The sequence below is a fragment of the Aquarana catesbeiana genome, linkage group LG04 (genome assembly GCF_042186555.1).
Source record: "Aquarana catesbeiana isolate 2022-GZ linkage group LG04, ASM4218655v1, whole genome shotgun sequence".
Taxonomy (NCBI): domain Eukaryota; kingdom Metazoa; phylum Chordata; class Amphibia; order Anura; family Ranidae; genus Aquarana; species Aquarana catesbeiana.
The window spans coordinates 478,015,393-478,037,735 of record NC_133327.1 but is presented as its reverse complement, the minus strand read 5'-3'; the positions used below and the strand labels follow the sequence as shown (position 1 = coordinate 478,037,735).

General features: G+C 43.4%; 1 protein-coding gene across 2 annotated transcripts in view; it reads left to right on the top strand.

Annotated features, from left to right (window-relative positions):
- Positions 1–22,343, top strand: part of UNC93A (unc-93 homolog A) — a 975,902-nt gene that overhangs the window by 148,223 nt on the left and 805,336 nt on the right. For both annotated transcript variants that reach the window (XM_073627620.1, XM_073627619.1), the window contains exon 3: positions 2,828–3,057. In XM_073627620.1, coding sequence (XP_073483721.1) covers positions 2,828–3,057 — 230 coding nt within the window. The remainder of the gene's footprint in view (positions 1–2,827; positions 3,058–22,343) is intronic.

The following is a 22,343-nucleotide window of genomic DNA, read 5'->3' as shown; positions in this document are numbered from 1 at the left end:
GGCATCCATACCACTTAGATATTTTGTAGTTTCGGATGGATAGGCCTAATTTGAAGTCAAATAGATGGATTTTTCCCAGTTCCCTGTGGGGAGTGAATAGCGCAGTTCTCTTTCCCAGTCCCCGATGAAGTATGAATGATAGGAAAACTATATGGTAGATTGTTAAAGACAGATGGACTCAATGGGGGCTAGATGAATGTATCTGGAAGTAGTGAATCCCTGAGGGTATAGAATCTGAAGGGGTCACATTGTTCAGGGGTTTTGGGCCCGTGGAGCATGCCTGCTCAGAAAGGGCACCATAGATGATTGTCATAGAAAGTGTAGGGGTTGAAAGCCTGGGGGAATTCAGGGTTTCCCATGATTGAAATTAGTGGGCCTGGTACCAAGGAGAAGCTATAGCTAAATAGTTAAAGCACTACACCGCCAGTAGAGTTTGTCAAAGATGACAGCAACTGCCTAGGCGGGCGGAATGTTTGCCTGATCCAGGGAAGAATGTTAGACAAGTGTTGTGGAAATTTCCATTCCAACGAATCAATTATATGAGTAAAAACCACCACCCTATGGTAAAGTTCCATGATGGTCCCACCATCCAATTTACACATAACTGAAATATCATGGCCTAGATGAGCTGAAGACCTAGGCCAGAAATAGCAGTACACAGGGAGTGAAAGAAACAAGCAGAATATTGACGTGGAGTTTCTGGTATAAATATAAAAAGTAGGGGATCCATTTTATATAGTGTCAATTCTACCAAGCCAAGAATGCTGTCCCGATGACCAGCTTTAAAGGCTACAGTAGATAGAATTCAGTAACGGCAAATAACTAAGTTTGCATAATTTGTCTTTTGATGAGGGAATAGGAACTCCCAGATACTAAAGCAAGTGGGGTTCCCACCTAAAAGAAAAGGAGGCTGCCAAGAATTCCTTTTCACTCTGGGGTAGAGTGATGTTAAGGCATTGCGATTTTGTGGCATTTACTTTAAAGTTACTATAAAGATCAAATTGGTCCAACTCATGATGAATACTAAGGAACACAATTCTAAGGAGGTCACCTACAAAGAGGCTTAATTTATGAGAGAGATCTCCTACTTGCCTTGTTTGGCAGCGTTGGCTTGCAGGACTACAACCGTTTCATAGCTAATAAGTAGGGTGAGAGTGGGAAACTTTGGCGTGTGCTCTTGGATATTTTTACGGAATCAGACAGAAGGCCGTTAACCATTATTCGGGCTGTGGGAAGACCAATTTGCTGCAGAGCAGCCACTTGGAAGTGCTACTTTAGGAGGTCAAAGGCCTTTTTTCGCATCCAATGATAATAAACATAATGGGCAATTACATTTCTGATCATAGTATGCGAGCAGGGTGCAGCGTGGTGTGTCAGTAGCAGAGAACACACAGAGTCTAAGTAATATGAACTAATATTGTAATATTGTAGAACTTCACAACTGAGTACAATCAGGACCACAGGAGAGCACACCTGTCCGGAGCCATGTATAGGGACAGTTATAGCTGTACTGCACTTGAAGAGTTGCCGACAGCTTCTGCCACCAGAAATGGGAATGCGGCCTGGCCAGTCAAACCCAAGCTAGACAAGCTACAGGAAAGAAAGGCAAGGCTTACTAAATGGAGACAGCGGAGTCCCTGCACTTTCCCTACTCCTCTGGAACCTCTCCCTGTTGCTATACACTGTCCCATGATAGATGGGAACCTGTACCTACACTATTTGCACAATGCATGCTAAGTCAGGGGGTCAGAGGCTAAATAATCTCTACCCTCACCCAAGATGGATACGAAGGTCATGCCAGTTGCCAATCAGACAGCTCTTCTACTGGTGACTGCAGGAAGTCATAGAGGAACTAAGTTCTCTACAACTTCCTTTCCCTTCTGTATACAGCTCCCCACCTACAATGGGGAGTACAGACTGCACCTGCTTACAGGGGTACCAGAGAAATGGTCCGAATTGTGTTATCTCAGGCCTTGCATTAGTGAGCAAAGTCACCTGATCCAGGTCAATCAGGAATAGGATTGAAGATTGGCCAGGAGTTTAGCATAAATCTTTAAATCTATATTCATCAGGGAGATAGGTCAATAACTTGAGCACTGGGTTGGGTCTTTTTGTTCTTAGGATTAGAGCAGTGGTTCTCAACTCCAGTCCTCAGGACCCACCAACAGGCCAGGTTTGCAAGATAGCTGAAATACATCACAGGTGATATCACTTGCTGCTCAGTGATTGCAGTATTCTAGTCTGCAACTCCCCAAGGTAATACTTAAAATCTGACCTGTTGGTGGGTCCCGAGGACTGGAGTTGAGAACCACTGGATTAGAGTGAAGTGGGCTTCCTGTGGTTATCGGGTGAAAGGACAAGTTTGTGAAATCACTTTGAATGTTTTATTCAAAATGGGGCTAAAGAATTATTTGTAGAAGACACTTGAGAACCCATCAGTTCCAGGACCTGATGATTGTGACTTTATCATCCATGTTTAATGTTTCAATTAAAGCATTATTTAAAATCACTAATCCCGCCAAATAAAATGTTTGCATATATGTTTGGTAAACGTTCCCCAGCCCTACATAAAATTTGTTTTACCTGCCCATTATTACCCTGCCATACGTTTCCCATTGACGTTAATGGGTTTGGTTTCAGCACCCTAGCTTTAGTCATGTTCTGTGAACCTTCCTCGGAACTGAACCCGGGTCATTCGGCTCCTCCTTATTGACATACCAAAATTGTATGCATGCAGAACTGTTATGAAGTTACCATCATTTAGAATTATTTTCATAGCCTATGTGATCTGAAGATAACATAAATAAGGTATGCTTTTGTCTTTCAGGTATACTCTTGTTCCAACATCTGTGATTCTTGGATTTGGAGGCGCCCCATTATGGGCTGCAAAGTGTACATATCTGACTATAAGTGGAAATCGATATGCAAAGAGTGCAGAAAAGGAAGGCAAGGATATCGTCAATCAATACTTTGGACTCTTTTTTCTAATATTTCAATCATCAGGCGTATGGGGAAATCTTATTTCATCTCTAATATTTGGACAAACACCAGATAAAGGTAAATGTACACAAAATAATTAAGCATTAAAAGGGCTGTAAAATTATGAGAACAAACTTTTAACCTGTGAGTTTATGTGGAATTAGCTTTGTTAGAGATGCTGTATATTGCCCTACAGAACAGACAGTGCACAGTCCCCATGTGCTTATCTGCAAGAAGAAAACAGGGAACTTTATTCAGAGAAAAGACAGAGTATACCATAGATGCAGCTACAAACTTAAAAAACAATGCCATCTACTGGTTAAAGAATATATCTCAACTGAATACTGATGTAGTTGTTGCACAAAATACATAAACACTGTACTCCAACACCCCCACTCAACAACTACTCCTTATATTAGTTCCATTTCGGATCCCAGTTCCATAAATCTGTTTCTTGTAAGGTTTTTTTCAAAGCATCTGCAATCATGTTACTAGTTTCACAATAAGTAAACACAATTACATTTTGTTCAACTAGATCATGAATGTAATGATGTCTGATGTCAATATGCTTTGTTCTTACATTGATCATCCCATTGGTGGCAAGTTTGATACATCCTTGATTGTTTTCATATAAGATTGTGGGCTCAACAAGATCTCAAATACAACTTCTGCCTACACACTGATAAACAAACCTATTACAACACTCTCATCAAAACCCTCTCATCCAAACCTCATCAACTCTTTTCTACCTCTTTTCACCCCCCACTGCCTCCACCCACCAACTTGCTTACCGGCCAGGAGATTGCCAACCATTTCAAAAGCAAAATTAACACAATTTGTGATGAGATATCCAGCATCCAACTCCCCCCCAACCAACACATCAGGTCCAACACCCCACTCAATACTTTCCTCCTTCAGCCCTGTTACCACAGAGGAAGTTGCCAAACTCCTTTCCATGGCCCACTTCACCACCTGTCCCCTCACAATTACTACGACCATCTTCCTTCTCTATCCTGAACTCTCTAACCCATATCTTCAACCTCTCCCTCTCCTCTGGCACCTTCCTCCTCCCCGTTCAAACACGAACTGGTTTCCACTGTTTTCTTATACTTAAAAAACCCTCACTGGACCCCACCTGTTTGAATAAGTTAAGACCCATTTCCCTGCTCCTGTTAGCCTCCAAGTTCCTTGTCCATGACCGTATGAGTTGCTACCTCACTGAAAACAACCTTCTCGATCCACTACAGTCCAGCTTCCGCCCACAACACTCCACTGAAACTGCCCTACTAGAACTCACCAACAATCTACTAACTGCTAAAACCAATGGCCAGTACTCCATACTCATACTCTTGGACCTCTCTGCTGCCTTTGACACAGTTAACCACTCCCTTGGCCTCCGCGATTCTGCTTTATCCTGGTTCTCCTCCTACCTATCAAAGCGCACTTTCAGTGTCACATACAACACCATCTCCTCCACTCCTCTTCCTCTTTCTGTTGAGGTACCCCAAGGATCTGTCCTTGGGCCCCTCCTATTCTCTCTCTATACCTCTTCCCTGGGCCAGTTGATAACCTCCCATTGTTTCCAATATTACCTCAATGCCAATGACACTCAGATCTAGCTCTCCACTAACGACACCACAAAACAAATTATCCACTCCATGGTTATTTCCCGCCTCGACTAATGCAACTCTCTCCTCAATGGCCTACCCTTACACAGGCTATCCCCCCTTCAGTCTATTATGAATGCTGCTGCTAGACCTCACTAACTGATCCGTGACTGCTGCTCCTCTCTGCCAATCCCTTCACTGGCTTCCACTACCCCACCGTATACAATTCTAAATACTAACCATAACATACAAGGTCATCCACAACATCGCCCCCAGCTACATCACCAACCTCATATCGCCAAATTGTCCTCTCTGCTCCTCCCAAGACATCCTGATCTCTAGTTACCACCTCCCATGTTCGCCTCCAGGACTTCTCTAGAGCCTCTCCCAACTCCCTGCTCTGATAGGTCCGGTTAGCCCCTATCCCGTTCTCTTTTAGGAGATCCCTGAAAACTAATTTATTCAGGGAAGCCTATCCCACACCCATCTAAGAACTGTACCTGAGCCACCCCCATCAGACCATCCCCCGCAGCTATTACATTTTGTACCACCTCCCCCATCCCTTTAGAATGTAAGCTCCACAAGTAGGGCCCTCCTGTCCCTTCTGTATTGAACTGTATTGTAATTGTGCTGTCCCCCCTCTATATTGTAGAGTGCTGTGCAAACTGTTGGCGCAATATAAATCCTGTATAATAATAATAATCTTCAAGAAATTGACGTAACCACACAGCTTCTTGAATGGCATTGGCAGCAGCAATGTATTCTGCCCTGCCTCTGTAGAAGACAAAGCTTCTGAGATCTGCTTCTTGCTGGATCAAGATGGAGGCCTTCCTCACCACATTGGGAGCACATGGCCAAGAGGGAGGAGTGACCACAGGGCCAGTGGGCTGCCTGATCACCCTGTCTCTGTCAGGGGAACCACAGTATGCTTACTATGACCTGCATGCAGCTTATGCCAAGGACTATGGGAAACTCAAGGAGGAAATCTTAGCCCTCCTTGGAGTGACTGCAGCTGTCTGGGCACAATAGATGAACCTCTGGAGGCATTATGTTGGCCTGTCCCCGTGATCCCAAATCCCTTGATTGACAGGGCCACAGATCATATAGTGGGCTCTACCTAAGGAGCTTCAGCCTTGGGTTGGCCATGAGGAACCCCAGACGATGGACCATCTGGTGGAGAGGGTGGAGTGCTACACTGTGGTGGAGGATCTACTGGGACCTGCCAAAACCTCGAGGACCCCTACCATTGAGTAGATCAAGACACCCACAAGCCCAGAAGTCATCAACTCAAGATAGCCAGGGAGTGACCACCCCAGCATCCCAGAGCTTTTCTCCAGCACAAACTAATGAGAATATGCTATGCTGGCGGTGTCACTCCTGGAGTCATATCCTGGCCCAATGTCCCCTGCTGAAGAGGAGCCCATGTAGTAACGAGCTGTACAAAGGATGACCTTCTATGCCTGGAGTGTCTGTGTTTCTCACCTCGACCTGACCGAGGGGCAGTTTGAGTTTGACCTCTGGGTGAACCATCTTCACCATCTTCAGTGCTGCTGGATTCCAGAAGCATGGTAACATTTGTGGGTACCAGGGTAGCTGGAGAGGTGGACCCTTTAGAAAGAACCCTGAGGGTGGGGACACCAAGGAATACTCACCAGTGACAATCACCACGGCCTGTGGCCCAGGGGGTTGGAGTGGTACCTGATCTCATCCAAGATGTTATCGTAGGTAGGGACTGCTCCTTATTTGTTGAACTTTGGGACTATGTGAGCCAGGGAATGCTGAGACAATGGGACCTACCTGTTAAAGGGGCTGGATACTAAGACTTTAGAGAAGACTGATAGTGTTGCATCTGGGGTAGATGGTCTACCAGCTAAGACAACCCCTGAGGAACCCACACTTATGCAGGCCTTGGCTGGGGAAAACAGAGGAAACCTACCCATTGCAGGTTATGTTGATGGAGGACAAGGGAGAAAGTTCCAGTAATCTCGCAAATCTTGATCTCAAAATGTCATGGCCTGAATTTCTGGGAGGCTGTCATATGACGGTCTCCCCTGTGCACATGTCCCGCACGCCCGGCGCACGCTGTGATCACCGGGTCACTGAGACTCGGGTAATCACAGATCCAAGTAAGGGGCCGGTCCCGGCCCCTTACCACGTGATCAGCTGTCAGCCAAAGACAGCTGATCACATAATGTAAACAAAAGCTCGGTAATCGTCTTTTTTTTTCTCCTCACGCTGACAGCTTGAGGAGAAAAAAAGCAGATCACTCGCTTATCTGCAAGAGACATCGGTCCCGAAGAGGAAGAAGCAATTATGCCTCATCTGTGCCCACCAGTACCCCCTGCCAGTGCCACCTGCCATTGCCATCTGCCAGTGCCCACCAGTGCCACCTATCAATGCCCACGAGTGCCACCTATCAATGCCCACCAGTGGTGCCAGTGTAACTGATCAGTGCCCATTGATGCCACCCATCACTGCCACCCATCAGTGCCCATCACTGCCACCCATCAGTGCCCATCAGTGCCGCCTCATCAGCGTACACCAATGAAGGAGAAAAATTACCTGTTTGCAAAATTTTATAACAAAATATAAAAAAAATATATATTTTTTTTTTAAATTCTTTTAAAATTTTTTTAACAAGTAATAAAAACCACAGAGGTGATCAAATACCACCAAAAGAAAGCTCTATTTGTGGGAAAAAAATGATAAAAATTTCATTTGGGTACAGTGTAGCATGACCGCGCAATTGTCATTCAAATTGCATCAGCACTGAAAACTGAAAATTGGTCTGGACAGGAGGGGGGTTTAAGTGCCCAGTAAGCAAGTGGTTAATGGGGTGTCACAAGCTGGGAAAAAGTTTTCCCACTTTGCGGTAATTGGTGACCTATACCGAGTTACTAAGGTCTGGCGAGAGGTGGTAGACCATTTACTGGTTCCCCAGCCTCTCAGACGCACAATAAATACCTGGCCAGGGGTGACGGTAGAGGTGAAATAGTTATTGCAATTCATGTCTCACCTGTCAGCTAACCGCTACCAATATCACATTTTAGGAACCCTTTGGTGTCTTTGCCGAGATAAAATTCAAGCGTATTGTGATGGAGTTGGTGGGCCTTTTAGTGAAATTGGCTTAGGGCCACCAATACATCCTCGTGGTACTCGATTATTCCAACAGGTATCCAGAAGCAGTGTCCCTGAAGAAGACCTCAAAAGCAATTGCCATGGAATTGTTTAACATTTTCTCTAGGACACACTGATGGCACTGATGTTTGCCTTTGGAAAAGTACCGCACCTCTGGTGTCCGAAGGGTTTTTCTCGTTTGAGTTGGTGTACAGGCAAATACCATGGGGACTGCTTGACTTGGTGAAAGAAACGTGGAAAAGTGAATCCTCTCCTCATAAGACAGAGCATACTGTATAATACAGATGAGAGAGAGGATCCGTGAGGTGATGCCCCTAGTAAAGAACCACCAAGAAGGGTGTACAACTGGTCTGCCAAACTTAGATAGTTCCAGGTTGGGGATCAGTTGGCTTATACTCATAGTAAAAAGGAAAATCCTGGCAAAGTGGCAGGGGCCATTTGAGGTGGTCGAAAAGGTTGGTGAGGTCAACTATAAACTACACCAACCTGGCAAGCATAAGCCATACCAAATATACCACATGAATCTGCTAAAGTCCTGGGAAAAATAAATAAAAAATTTAGGGATATCTTAATCCCTATAATGTGCTCCTACATGAATGGGATCGGGGACAAGTGGGAGATGCGTAAAGAGGTATTAGAAGCGGTTATTGTTGTCATCCCGAAAGAGGGGAAAGACAGCACGTTATGCTCCAACTATAGACCCATCTCACTCCTAAATTCGGACACTAAGATTTGTGCGAAAATCCTTGCAGGTAGGATGAAGATAATAATGCAGGACATAATACATCCAGACCAAATAGGTTTTGTTCCAGGAAGAGAGGCGAGGGACAACAGAATTAGAACATTACTGGCAATAAAGAAAATCAAAGATAGTGGGGCCCCAGGACTACTCCTGTCAATTGACGCTGAGAAAGCTTTTGACAGGGTAGACTGGGGCTTTATGGAGAGTACGTGGGAAGAAATGGGACTGGGAGCAAAAATGATCGGATCGATAAAGGCACTGTATAAATGGGAAAGTTTCAGGACTGTTCGAAATGTACAATGGCACCAGGCAAGGGTGTCCACTATCTCCCCTATTGTTTGTGCTGGCACTGGAACCCCTCCTGACGAGGATAAGGCAGAATACAGATATTAGGGGGATAAAAGTGAGGAAGGTGAGGAAATCCACGAAATCGCGGCCTACACGGACAACACTTTATTTTATATAACACGTCCCATGATAACCCTCCCAAACCTAATGAAATCTCTGAAAGAGTTTGGTGAGATCTCCAATTTCAAGACGAACCCGGCCAAGTCAGAAACCTTAACTTTCAATATACGAAAAAAAGAAGTGTTTATCTACCAAAAAGATTTTCCATTTGTCTGGGGGGAAAAAAGAACTGAAGTACCTAGGCGTCAAGATAACAACTTCTAGCGAGACACTATATCAAGTAAACTTCATCCCATTACTGAACGATATCAAAACAGAGTTAAACAAAATTACATCAGGACAACTATCCTGGGGGGGAAGAATTAATATTTTTAAAATGGTTATCCTGCCTAAAATTATGTATAAGATGCAGATGATACCAATCCCTCTTCCACAGGCTTTTTTCAAAACAATACAAACAATGTTCTTAAGATTTATATGGAGAAGGAAAAAAAATCACGAATAAAGCTGAGGATAAGGCGCGAGGGGGGTGGGGGGCACCGGATATTAGAAATTATTATAATGCAATCATATTGTCACGAATAATAGAATGGCCAAAAAATAATAAGGAAAAGAGATGGGTTAAGATGGAATGTACGGTCACATTAGGGAAAATAATATGGATCCCGGCACAATATAGGAATCTCAGCAAAGACACACACTGTCACGAGTCACGCACTAAAAATATGGGATAATACACATAAAATGGAGAATTGGGATTGTAATTCACCCTTAATACCACTGAAAAACACAGAATATTTTACACCAGGAATAGAGACACTGTTTGGTAACTGGATATTACAGGAGAATGCACAACTAAAAGATATAATGCAACAAGGTAAAATACACACTTTTCAGGAGCTAAAAAATAGAAGGGAACTGATGGTGATAGATGTATGGCGGTATAGCCAATTGAAACGCTTCATTGAGACTCTGCCCCAGCCCATTAGATCGGCAGATAATCTACTTCCTTTGGAGAAAATCTGTGTAGATAATGGGAGGAAGAAGGTGATTTCTAGGATTCATAGAGTGTTGAACAACGGGATAGGGCCGGAAATACCACCATACATTGAGAAGTGGGAGAGGGAACTGGGAACATCAGTAAATAAGGCGGAGATTAGGCAACTATTGAGGCGGGAACACGCTACCTCAGTCAATAGTAATATGATAGGGTTAAATTATAAATGTTTGGCCCCATGGTATATCACCCCCGATAAGGCACACAAATGTCAAAGTGAAAAATCACAATTATGTTGGCGAGGGTGTAAAAAAATAGGGACCATGGCCCACATCTGGTGGCAATGTCCTGAAATTAAAAAATACTGGGGGAGATTAGGCAAATAATTAGAGAGATATCTAACATAGAAGTCCCTGACGACCCGTGGGGGCAGGGCCGATCCCAGGCGGGGTGCACGGGGTGCAGTGCACCCGGTTGCCAGAGAGGTGGGGGCGCTGAAGCGCCAGAGTGCTCCCTCCCTCCCCCTCTCTGTGTCCAGAGGCGGCTCCCTCCGCAGGTCACCACTGCCGCTGTATTTTTCGAGGCTCAAGCCCATCCTCCTATCAGAGAAGGAGAGCACCCGCCGGAGATCGGAGTGGCTGGCCTCTGTGTGGAGAGAGACCAGCCACTCAGTGACATCGCTGGGGGAGGGGGCGGTCCGTGCCTGAGGTGTTCTCCTCCTCTGTCTCTTACTCCCGCCCAAGCCTGTCTCCATCTGCTCTCCATCCGGGCGGTGCAGCTGCACACTGTCCTCTCCTCACTAGCTGCCGCCCGGGTGTTTTTATGTACACTAATGGAGAGGGGGGTCTCTACTAATAGAGGGGGGTTTGTCATGGGGGGGTCTGTACTAATGGAGGGGGGGGTTGTCCTGGGGGGGTCTGTACTAATGGAGAGGGGGGGTTTGTCCTGGGGGGGTCTGTACTAATGGAGGAGGTTTGTCCTGGGGGGGTCTGTACTAATGGAGGGGGGTTGTCCCAGGGCCATCTTAAGAGCATTATAGGCCCCCGGGCAATACAGTGCCCTATCTAGAGAATCACGCACGAGAATAAAAATGCAAATTAATAAGGCTATATTTATTGGTACCCGATTCCTATACTGACCCCTACACTGACCTACATGATTCCTACACTGTCCACTACACTGACCTACATGATTCCTACACTGTCCACTACACTGACCCTTACACTGACCTACATGATTCCTAGATTGATCACTACACTTACCTACCTGTCCACTGATTAACCTGATTCCTATACTGACCAGTACATTGACCTTCCTGTCCACTACATTGACCATTACACTACATTGTCCACTACAATACCCACTACACTACACTGACCACTACAACAACACACACTACAGTGACCACTGCAACACACACATTACACTGACCACTGCAATACACACATTACATTGACCACTGCAACACACACATTACACTGACCACACATTACACTGACCACTGCAATACACACATTACACTGACCAAACATTACACTGACCACTGCAATACACACATTGCACTAACCACTGCAATACACACATTACACTGACCACTGCAATACACACATTACACTGACTGACCACTGCAATACACACATTACACTGACCACTGCAATACACACATTACACTAACCACTGCAACACACACATTACACTGACCAATGCAACACACACATTACACTGACCACTGCAACACACACATTACACTGACCACTGCAACACACACATTACACTGACCACTGCAACACACACATTACACTGACCACTGCAACACACACATTACACTGACTGACCACTGCAATACACACATTACACTGACCACTGCAACACACACATTACACTGACCACTGCAATACACACATTACACTGACCACTGCAATACACACATTACACTGACCACTGCAATACACACATTACACTGACCACTGCAACACACACATTACACTGACCACTGCAATACACACATTACACTAACCACTGCAACACACACATTACACTGACCACTGCAATACGCACATTACACTGACTGACCACTGCAATACACACATTACACTGACTGACCACTGCAATACACACATTACACTGACTGACCACTGCAATACACTACACTACACTGACAACTGGAAGCCTACAGGCATGGAGAGGTAATCGACAACCAGAAGATTTGCTGGTGGATCATGGAAGGGCACCAACGACCATGCTGGGGAGGATGGAATCCCTGTCTGGAAGTGTAGCAGGCTATGGGCATAAACGCGGTGGTACCTGCAGTGCGGGAGGACGTGGGGCCAGCCTAGGCCAAGGCTGGGGTCCGAGGGGTCTACCAAACGGAGCCATATCTCTTGAAAACCAGGGGAGCCGAGCTGAGCCGAAGGTTTCCGGTGCGCGACAATGACGTCAGCGCCGAGCGGTAGGTGGAAGAGGAAAGCCGCACATGACCCCATTCGCCCAATCACAAGGGCAGCCAGAAACTAAAGATGGCGGCTGGAACGCAGGCCGCGGGGACATAGGAAATAGAAAGTTTGGGGGACAGAGCCAGGATTTCGACCCCACTGGTCACTGGGCAGGTGGGGCCCCCCAGGCAAGTGGGGTTCCCCGGGCAACTGCCCAGCGTGCCCAGTCGAAAAAACGGCCCTGGGTTGTCCTGGGGGGTCTGTACTAATGGAGGGGGGTTTGTCCTGGGGGGGTCTGTACTAATGGAGAGGGGTTTGTCCTGGGGGGATTTTGTACTAATGGAGGGGGGTTTGTCCTGGGGGGGTCTGTACTAATGGAGGGGGGTTTGTCCTGGGGGGATCTGTACTAATGGAGGGGGGTTTGTTCTGGGGGTATCTGTACTAATGGAGGGGGGTTTGTCCTGGGGGATCTTTACTAATGGAGGGGGGTTTGTCCTGGGGGGATCTGTACTAATGGAGGGGGTATGTCCTGGGGGGGTGTCACGGAACGTCCCACACTCCGCTTGAGTGCTTCCGTCATATACCACTTCCTCCCAGTCTGTATACAGATATCAGATATTCCAACCTCTCTGAGCACAAAACAAGGCGACACTTGCTTGTTGCTGCCATGAACTGTTTTTATTTAGAATCAAAATTACAAGACTTTATATGCCGTTGGAACCTCCTCTAACAATACAACTGTAACCTAATTAACCTAATTAACATGAGCTAATTAACTAATCCTTTATACAGCCTAGGTGATTGAGACATGACCTTTTGCCCAGACTGAGTTAATTATCACAGGACACCTTCTCACAATAGCAGCAGCTCCAATAGGAGTCGTCCCGTCTCCTACATTGTATAGAGGACAATGTCATCAGCTCATTCAATTAACATAAACACAGGTAGTTGGAGTGGATGACACCAGCATCTCCTCACAGGATGTGTCCCAACAGAATGAATCAGTCTTATCATTCTAATATGGCATATAAAGGGTTCCCAGAGTCTGTGTGTTTTGGGGGGACATGGAGCTGAATCCAAAGTAACACCAACCCCAGGGTCCCCAGGCATACAGCTCACAGAGAGCACCATTCCCCCAAATGCTAGGGCCCATAATCAAAAGGCAACAGGCTTGCATTCAGTCCTCTCCAACTGCCTCTGTCCCGGCTAGGTCTGTCACAGGGGCTCTTTACTAATTGAGGGGGGTTTGTCCTGGGGGGGTCTGTACTAATGGAGGGGGGGTTTGTCCTGGGGGGGACTGTACTAATGGAGGGGGGTTTGTCCTGGTGGGGGTCTGTACCAATGGAGGGGGGGTGGTTTGTCCTGGGAGGGTCTACACCCAGGAAAGTACACCCAGGACTCCAGAGGGAGAGGGCAGTGCTGAGAGAACACCATCAGAGAAAGAACCCCGCTGCCCTGCGCCACCAAAGGGAAAGCCACACAGCCTAGTGCCATCCCTGGGGCAATTCAGAGTGAGCTGACTCCTGATCAGAGGAACCGTTGCTGTATCGCTGGGTCAGGTGAGAGGGCCGTTCGGCCATTATCTACTAACGTCCATAGGAACTGCAGTCTCTGACCATCTCCTGTATTATATCTGCAGTCTCTAACCATCTCTTGTATAATGTCTGCAGTCTCTGACCATCTCTTGTATCATGTCTGCAGTCTCTGACTATCTCCTGTACTATGATTGCAGTCTCTGACTGTCTCTTGTATCATGTCTGCAGTCTTTGCCCGTATTATGTCTAGGGGCTCTTTCTAACAGACAGCCCTCTGTGTGTGCATCAGAGAGACTTCCCTCCAGGTCTCATTAGTGTACTCTCTTCCTGTATTTTCTTTACTGTTAAGAGATCATGGGAGGATCCCAAGGTAACTAGGACTTCTAAGGGGAGCATCTCTGTGTTTGAGTCGTTGCCATAGAAACATTTGTAAAGGGGAGGAGTTGGTAAGATGACCACGCCCATGTGGGGCACCAGAAATATCTGTCTGTGACCCTAGGATCGACCCTGCATGGGGGTGCCTCTTCCACGGGATAAGAATTCCAACTAAGCAATATATAAGAACGTTGCTTCCACCGCTTCTAAACGCGGCTAAAAGCCTTATAGGAACCAGAAATGCACACCATGAAGAACTGGTGTAATAAAATAAATGAAATCCAAAACTTAGAATATCTTAGGTTCAGCGATGGAGATTGAATAGAGGAATTCTAAGAGAAATGGCGAGAATGGGTTGACTATAAATTAACAATAAAATTTGTAGAATTATTGGGAGCATAGGATTTAAAACATAGCAGAGGAAGCATTTAGATAAATACACAGAGGGAGAGGAGGAACAGTAGAAAAGAATAGGATTGATCTGGAGCGAGAATGGTAGATGGGGAGGGAAAGGGATGGAGTGGGGGGATGGATTCAGGTGGGGGGGTCTGGGGATGGGAGTGGGGGTTTTGTGTTAAGAATGTTTTAAGAAATTGTGTATACAGTGAGGTTGCATTCACGCTATGTGTTACGTTTTTGATACTAACAAAAAATCAATAAAGAGATTGAAATTAAAAAAAAAAAAAAAAAAGTCCTGGAAGGATCTAGAGCAGGCAGTCTTACTTTGTGATGTAACTTCCACATGTGTCGCTGCTGGTGTGAGGAACCAGAAGGAGATAATCACTGAGAACCATTTTGGAAAGGCTTACTAATGCATTTTGTATATGTTTTATTGATGTAAGTGCACACTTTGTAGGAATACATTTTACTAATAAAAGGGTATTACACTTTAGTATTTTTTTATTGTGTTTTTTTTTAATACATCGGAGGTAAATAGGTGGCCTGGTGAATCTGGTGAACTGGAGAGCAGCCTTAAGGCTGGATTCACACCTATGCAGTTTTAGTGCTTTTTGCAAATTTGCACTACAGTCCATTTAACATGGTTTCCTATGGAACACGTTATATATATAACACCATATAGGGTCAAAAAAACAAATCTGGTGAGTGCATAGTAGTGGTGGTGGCACAAGGAGCTCGAGGTGTAGTTTGGAGGAGAAAATATATGCGTATATGACACTGGACACGGAAAAGAGGAAATATTTATTTTGAAGAAACACAGGAGAATATTTTTGCATGATGAACCTTTTCTTTAAAGACACAGTACAAAAAAAACAGTTTGTCTTTTGTATTTTGTTTTTTTGTTTTGTTTTTTTGCAGACATTCACTTATATTGTGGAAAATGGATTTGGAGTGAACACGGGTATATATGTACAGTATATTTTTTTTCACAGTAATATTTATTTGAGTATTGTTTATATGGTATTGTCATGTAATAGGCATCTTATTTGTAGTGTAAGCCTTCCATTACTGTTGAGTCAATATTGCTATAGGGAGGCGCAACACAAATTTTTATTCAAACTTCACAGTACTGGGATATTCACATTTTGGGTATCACAGTTGGGTTTTAGCCACTCCCTGTATTGAAAACATAGTCATTGCAAGCTGAGGGACAGGATAAAAATATTTTGTGCTAGAGCAGGTAGATGCCCTGGCTGAGGTTAATTCTAAGCCCCCTGTAGAGGAGAACTCAATCCTATTTTCTATCCTCCTGTCCAAGCCACAAAAACAGCAAGTAAGAGTTTTTACAAAGGAACATTGGATTCTGTAATAAGTTCATGTTTGATTATCCTGGTAAGCCAGGATAATCAAACATAACCTTGTTACAGAACCCAATGTGAAGGTCCGTGTAAAACCTTTCCCAAAAGCATTCCCAAGGCACATAGGAAAACAGTATCAGAGGAGGCTCGGAAAAAGCTTGAACTCAATATCATTGAGGAATTACAGAGCAAATGGTTAAGCCCAATTGTGTTGTTACTGAAGTCCAAAAGGACGCTGCAGTTTTGTAATGATTTCAGAAATCTCAATGTGGTATTGCAGTTCAATGCATATCTCATGGCTTGAGTAGACAAGCTGAAAGAGAAGTTGGGTCAAGTCCAGTACATTACCACCTTAGGCTCGATTTACATCTATGCATGTTGCTTTTGAGCGTTTCTGCAGTGCTTTTTGCAGTGCTTGCCGCGTTTTTGGACACGTCACCACCCGGGGCATGACGGGTCCGTGACGTCACAAGGGGGCATGATCTTTGGATGAAGTAATCCGATTGCCATGCCCCCATCGTTATTTAAGAAATGCAGGACATCAGCACTGACAGATCAGCGGCATGCAGCATCGGAGGAGGGTTGTCGGACGGGAGCGGCGGCAGAGGAAGAAGAAGAGCTGAAGAAGACAGAAGAAAGAGCGGGAGAAGAAGCAGGGGGAGAAGGAGAAGACCGGAGGATGAAGATGCGGAGAAGATGGAGGAAGACTGGAGGAAGAAGCGGAGAAGAAGAAGATTTTTAATAAAACACTTGCCAAAAACTGTCTACTGTATTTTTTAACACTACAATACTTTTTTTTAGTGAATGGGTAGAGGTACAATGTACCCCATACTCATTCACATGGGGGGGCGCGATCTGGGGGCCTCCTTGTTAAAGGGGGCTTCCAGATTCCGATAAGTCCCCCACAGACCCCGACAACCACCGGGCAAGGGTTGTTGAGAAGAGGCCCTTGTCCCCATCAACATTGGGGCAAAGTGCTTTGGGGTGGGGGGGTGCAGAGCCCCCCCTGCCCCAAAGCATCCATCCCCCCATGTTGAGGGCATGTGGCCTGGTATGGTTCAGGAGGGGGGGCGCTCGCTCGTCCCCTCCCTTTCCTGACCTGCTGGGCTGCAGGCTCGGATAAGGGTCTGGTATGGATTTTGGGGGGTGGATTTTTTTTTTTAATTTTGGCATGGGGGTCCCCTCCGAATCCATACTAGACCCAAGGGCCTGGTATGGACCTGGGGGGGCCCACGCTGTTTTTTTTCACAATTTTGTTTTAGCTGGAAATTCTTTTTTTTTTTTACATTCAACGGGAAGCTAGCTGACAGCTGATGACTTATCGGTTGTTAAGGACGCGGTGGCCGGCTTCCCGGCCCCCTCCTTAGCAACCAGCTATATAAAGTGTAAAAAAAAATTGCGGTACTTGCGTTTTGGATGCGGGTCCATTGAATTCTATTACATGCAAAACGCTGCATTTTGCGGGAAAAAAGTCTGACCCTTTCCAAAAATGCAGAGGCACAAAAATGCATTGATGTGAACATGTTCCATAGGAACCCATGTTAAAGAATTTCCCTGCATTTCTGCAAAATGCACCAAAAAACGCATTAGTGTGAATCGAGCCTCAGACCTCACCAAAGGCTACTGACATATACCTTTAACTAAGGAAGCCAAAAAAAAGAACCATATTTTCTACTCCAGACGGTCTTTTCCAATATAGAAGCATCACATGCAGATTGGGTTCTGCCCTGCTACTTTCCAGAAATACATGGATAAAACCTTACGCCCACATCAGAAATACACCTCGGTGTATTTAGATTACATTTTCATCTTTTTTTTTTTTTTTATAAAATTACTTTTATTGAAGAACAAAAATATTACACATCAATGATTAATCATAAAAAATAAATAATTATGTTCTGCGGTGTAGCAGCTTGACAAAGGATACATCATATAGTCATATAAGTATATTGTATTTGGTCCATGTTTTAGACACAGCCGACTGTAAACAACCAACATCTTGTGCAACACTGCATGATGATTTACCCTCTTTAAGGAGTTTGATAATCCTCTCCTTTTTTTCCTTGTCAAAAGAAGTTTATTGAGTATACAATATTATAAAGATACATAAAGTAAGTTTACAAGGATCTATAAAGTAAGCTCATTGTTTTACAGTAGGGTTTATATAGGTAAATATCATGAAATTTCAAATATCAAACATTGGGTTCACGTAAACCTAAATTAAAGATATATATCATTTCCTTAGTTACTTTTGTAGGTATTTAAATGATTTATACCTACTATACATATTGTTTACAGGAAGAGTGTATATAGGTCAAATAAATTCTGATAATGAGCTTTAATCGTAAGGTGGAGAAAAGGAAAGAGAAAGAAGAAAAAGGGTAGAAAGGTAGAGGTATGGTCCACAAGGTTGTCCCGCTCGTCAGTTTATTATTCTTTTTAGTTCTCTTTGAAGCCTTAGAATGGGTGTCTCTGTAAGTCATTTAATCTGTTACCATGGCAACAGGACAGAGTCATTGAAGTTTGACAGGAACTGTTGTTTTATCCAAGGATGCCAAAGTTTTTCAAATTTTGGAATTTGATTTTGATCGATGGCTACCATCTTAGCATGGGACATTGTATTATTCATTCTGTGAATTGTTTCTGCTAGTACCAATGTAGGAGATTTCCATGCCTTGGCCACTGTTTGTTTTGCAGCCGTTATTGGATCATAAGTTTGAATTGAGAGAGTGTTAACCATTCCGGTTTTAGATTAAGTAAAGTTATATATGGATCTGGTTGTATTATTTTTTTAAATATTTTAGATGCAATCATGAAGACTTCCTTCCAGAAGGTTTGGATTACTGGGCACGTCCACCATATGTGTAAATGTGTGCCTATTTCTGGGCATCCTCGAAAACAAAGAGCTGAGGTATTAGGTGAATATTTTGTCACTCTAGCGGGTACAAGGTACCAGTGAGTTAGGACTTTATAATTTGTCTCCAGTGCTAAGATGTTGGGTGAAGATGACTTAGATGTGAGCCATATGTTAGACCAGTCCGTGTCTTCTAAAGTTCGTCCCAGGTCCTCCTCCCACCTCTGAACGTAAGAGGGTCTATTAAGATTTGCTACTCCATATAATTGATTATAAAGTGATGAAATTGTACCTTTAGCAAATGGATCTTTTGTACAGATTGATTCAAAAATGGATAATTGGGATAATGGTGTATCCCCCTTTAGGAATGGTGTATAGAAATTTTTGATTTGGAGATATCTAAATATCTCAGAGTTTGGTAGATCATATTTTTCTCTAAGCGATGGGAATGAAAGGAATGATTTAGATGCTATGAAGTCATTTAGTGTCTGAATGCCTGATGTTGTCCAAGCTTTAAAAGAATTTGGGTAGATCCATGCCGGATAAAAGGCCGGATTTCTGATAAAAGAAAGGAGAGGATTGTGTGGAGATTGTAACTGATATTTGGTTTTTAGTTTATCCTAGAGAGATAAGAAGTGTTTAGTTATGGGATTATGAATTTTAAAGCGGTCTTTAGGATCAAGCCATAATAAGTTTGATATTAATAGAGGGTCATTTTCTGAAGCCTCTATAAATACCCATAATGGGATTTCCTGTTTTGCATGGTATTTGGACAGACTGGCCAAATGTGCTGCTCTGTAGTAGTTAGTAAAATTAGGGTATCCCAGGCCTCCTTTATTTTTGGGAAGATGTAGTGTGTGTATAGGTATACGTGGTTTAGAAGAGCCCCATATAAACGAAGTTGCTCTTTTTTGTACTATTCTCAAAAAATAGGAAGGAATTGGAATAGGGAGGACTCTGAATAGATAAAGCAATTTGGGTAGAATAGTCATTTTGATTGCATTAATCTTCCCTATCCAGGATAAAGGAAGTTGCGACCATTGTTTTATTAGATTTGTGATCTGTCTTAATACAGGAGGATAATTGGTTGAGAATAAGTCAGAATGAGATGCTGTTAAATGAATTCCAAGATATGGGATTGATTTTTCTGCCCATGTGAATGGGAGTGCAGCCCTATTCCATGTTTGTGAGTGAAATATTAAGCACTAGGCATTTCTTAGGATTAATCATAAGGCCGGATAGGGCTGCAAATCCATCAAGAGCTGGTATTAAGTTAGGACCAGAGACCTGTGGTGATGATAGAAAAAGTAATATATCGTCTGCAAATATACATAATTTGTGTGTAATACCTCCTACTTCAATGCCAGTTATAGTTTGGTTTGTTCTGATGTATTGGGCCATGGGTTCGAGTATAAGGGCAAATAATAAGGGAGATAATGGGCAACCCTGTCGGGTACCTCTTTCGATATTAAAGGCATCAGATTTGTATCCAGCATATTTTATATAGGCTTTGGGTTTATTATATAATGCTTTGATCCATGTTAAAAAGTGGGGTCCAAAACCCCATTTTTGTAATGAATATTGCATATATTGCCAGGATACTGTGTCAAATGCCCTCTTAATATCGAGAGATAGAAAACATAAAGGGATTTTCCGTTTTTTAGCAATATGTGCCAATAACACTGCCCTGCGTATATTATCGCCTGCCTGTCTATTTGGCATGAAGCCTACTTGATCTCTATGTATTAATTTTCCTATAATGCTATTGAGGCGTTTTGCTATTATTTTTGCTAATAATTTAATATCAAGGTTTAACAGAGAGATAGGCCGATAATTCACACAGGAAGTATCATCAGAGAGGGGTTTTGGGATCATACAAACAATTGCCATTAGTGTTTCTTGCTGAAAAGAATGTCCATCTAGAAGTTTGTTAAAAGTTCCAGTGAGAATGGGAGAGAGTATTTCTGAGAATGTTTTATAGTATAAAGCCGAGTAGCCGTCTGGGCCTGGTCTTTTGTTAAGTTTCAGGTCTTTTATGGCGTTAGCAACTTCATCTATAGTTATAGGCTCATCCAAACTGCTTTTTTGATTCTGAGATAACTCAGGTAAGGTTATTTTTGAGAAGAAGGATTCAGCCTCTGTAGGATTAAATTCATTGTTTGTATTGTATAAAGTTGCGAGATGTGAGTGAAATTTATGGACTATTTTAACTGGATTACAAGTATAAACATTTTTTGATAATTTCAAACGTATTGGTTTGAAAGATTTGTTAGTTGAATTTAATGCCCGAGCCAAATATGTACCTGGTTTGTTTGTTTTCATGTAGAAATTGTGTTTGGAGCGTTTGAGGGATTTATCAACTGACTCAGTGAGAAATAGATCGTATTCCAATCTAGATTTTTCCAGATGAGATTTTGTACTCTGAGATGGATTATCTTGGAATGATATGTAGGCTGCATTAAAATTGAGTTCTAGTTTTTTTGCTAGATTTTTGCGTTCCCGTTTAAATAGTGCCATTTGTCTTTGTATTGTACCACGCAAGACAGACTTATGAGCTTCCCACAGTGTTATTGGGGAGATGTCTGTTGTATTATTAATTGATATGTATTCCTTTAAAGCTTGTTCAATGGCCATCTGATGTATTGGGTGTTTGAGCATTATGTCCGGTAAGTACCACGTTGGGTCATGCGCTTTTGGTATGGCTGAGGCTATAGTAGTGTATACTGCATTATGGTCAGACCACGGAATCGGAATTATATCTGATGCAATAATTTCTGGTAGCATTCCTATTGTTAGAAAAATATGATCTATTCTGGTGAAGGTTTGATGAGGGTGCGAGAAATAAGTGAATTTCTTTTTCATTGGGTTACTTTCTCTCCACGAATCTACCAGATTGTATTTGGAAAGAAGTTGAGAAAAAGGTAATCTAGAGGTTATTTTGGATGGTGTAAAAGGTGATTTATCTAGAAATGGGAGGAGGACCTGGTTCGAATCCCCACACATTATCACTGTTCCTATTTTGTGTGTATTAATCACTTGTAATATATGTGAGAGGAATGGTGTAGGTTGTTTGTTAGGAGCGTAGTAGGAAATCACCGTGATTGCTGTATCCATTATATAACCCATGAGTATCAGGTATCTACCTTCTGGGTCTTTAATTTCTGATGATAAGATGAATGGTGTGGATCGGTGAAATGCAATTAGAGTTCCCCTTTGCTTGGTACAGGCAGAAGCCGTGTAAATTTGTTGATAAAAAGGAGAAATATATTTTGGAGTAGAATCTTTGGTGAAGTGTGTTTCTTGGAGGCATACTATGTGAGCCTTCTTGTTATGGAAAGTACGGAAGGCTTTGGTCCTTTTTTGAGGGACATTTATTCCCTGAACATTCAGGGAAAGTATATTCAGTGGTGCCATGGCAACAGATCAAATAGTTTTGACTTACTTTTTGTTATGCAGAGCTGACTGCGCAGATCAACCTGTGTGGACTGAAGAGATGAAAAGACAGAAAAGAAACCAGTG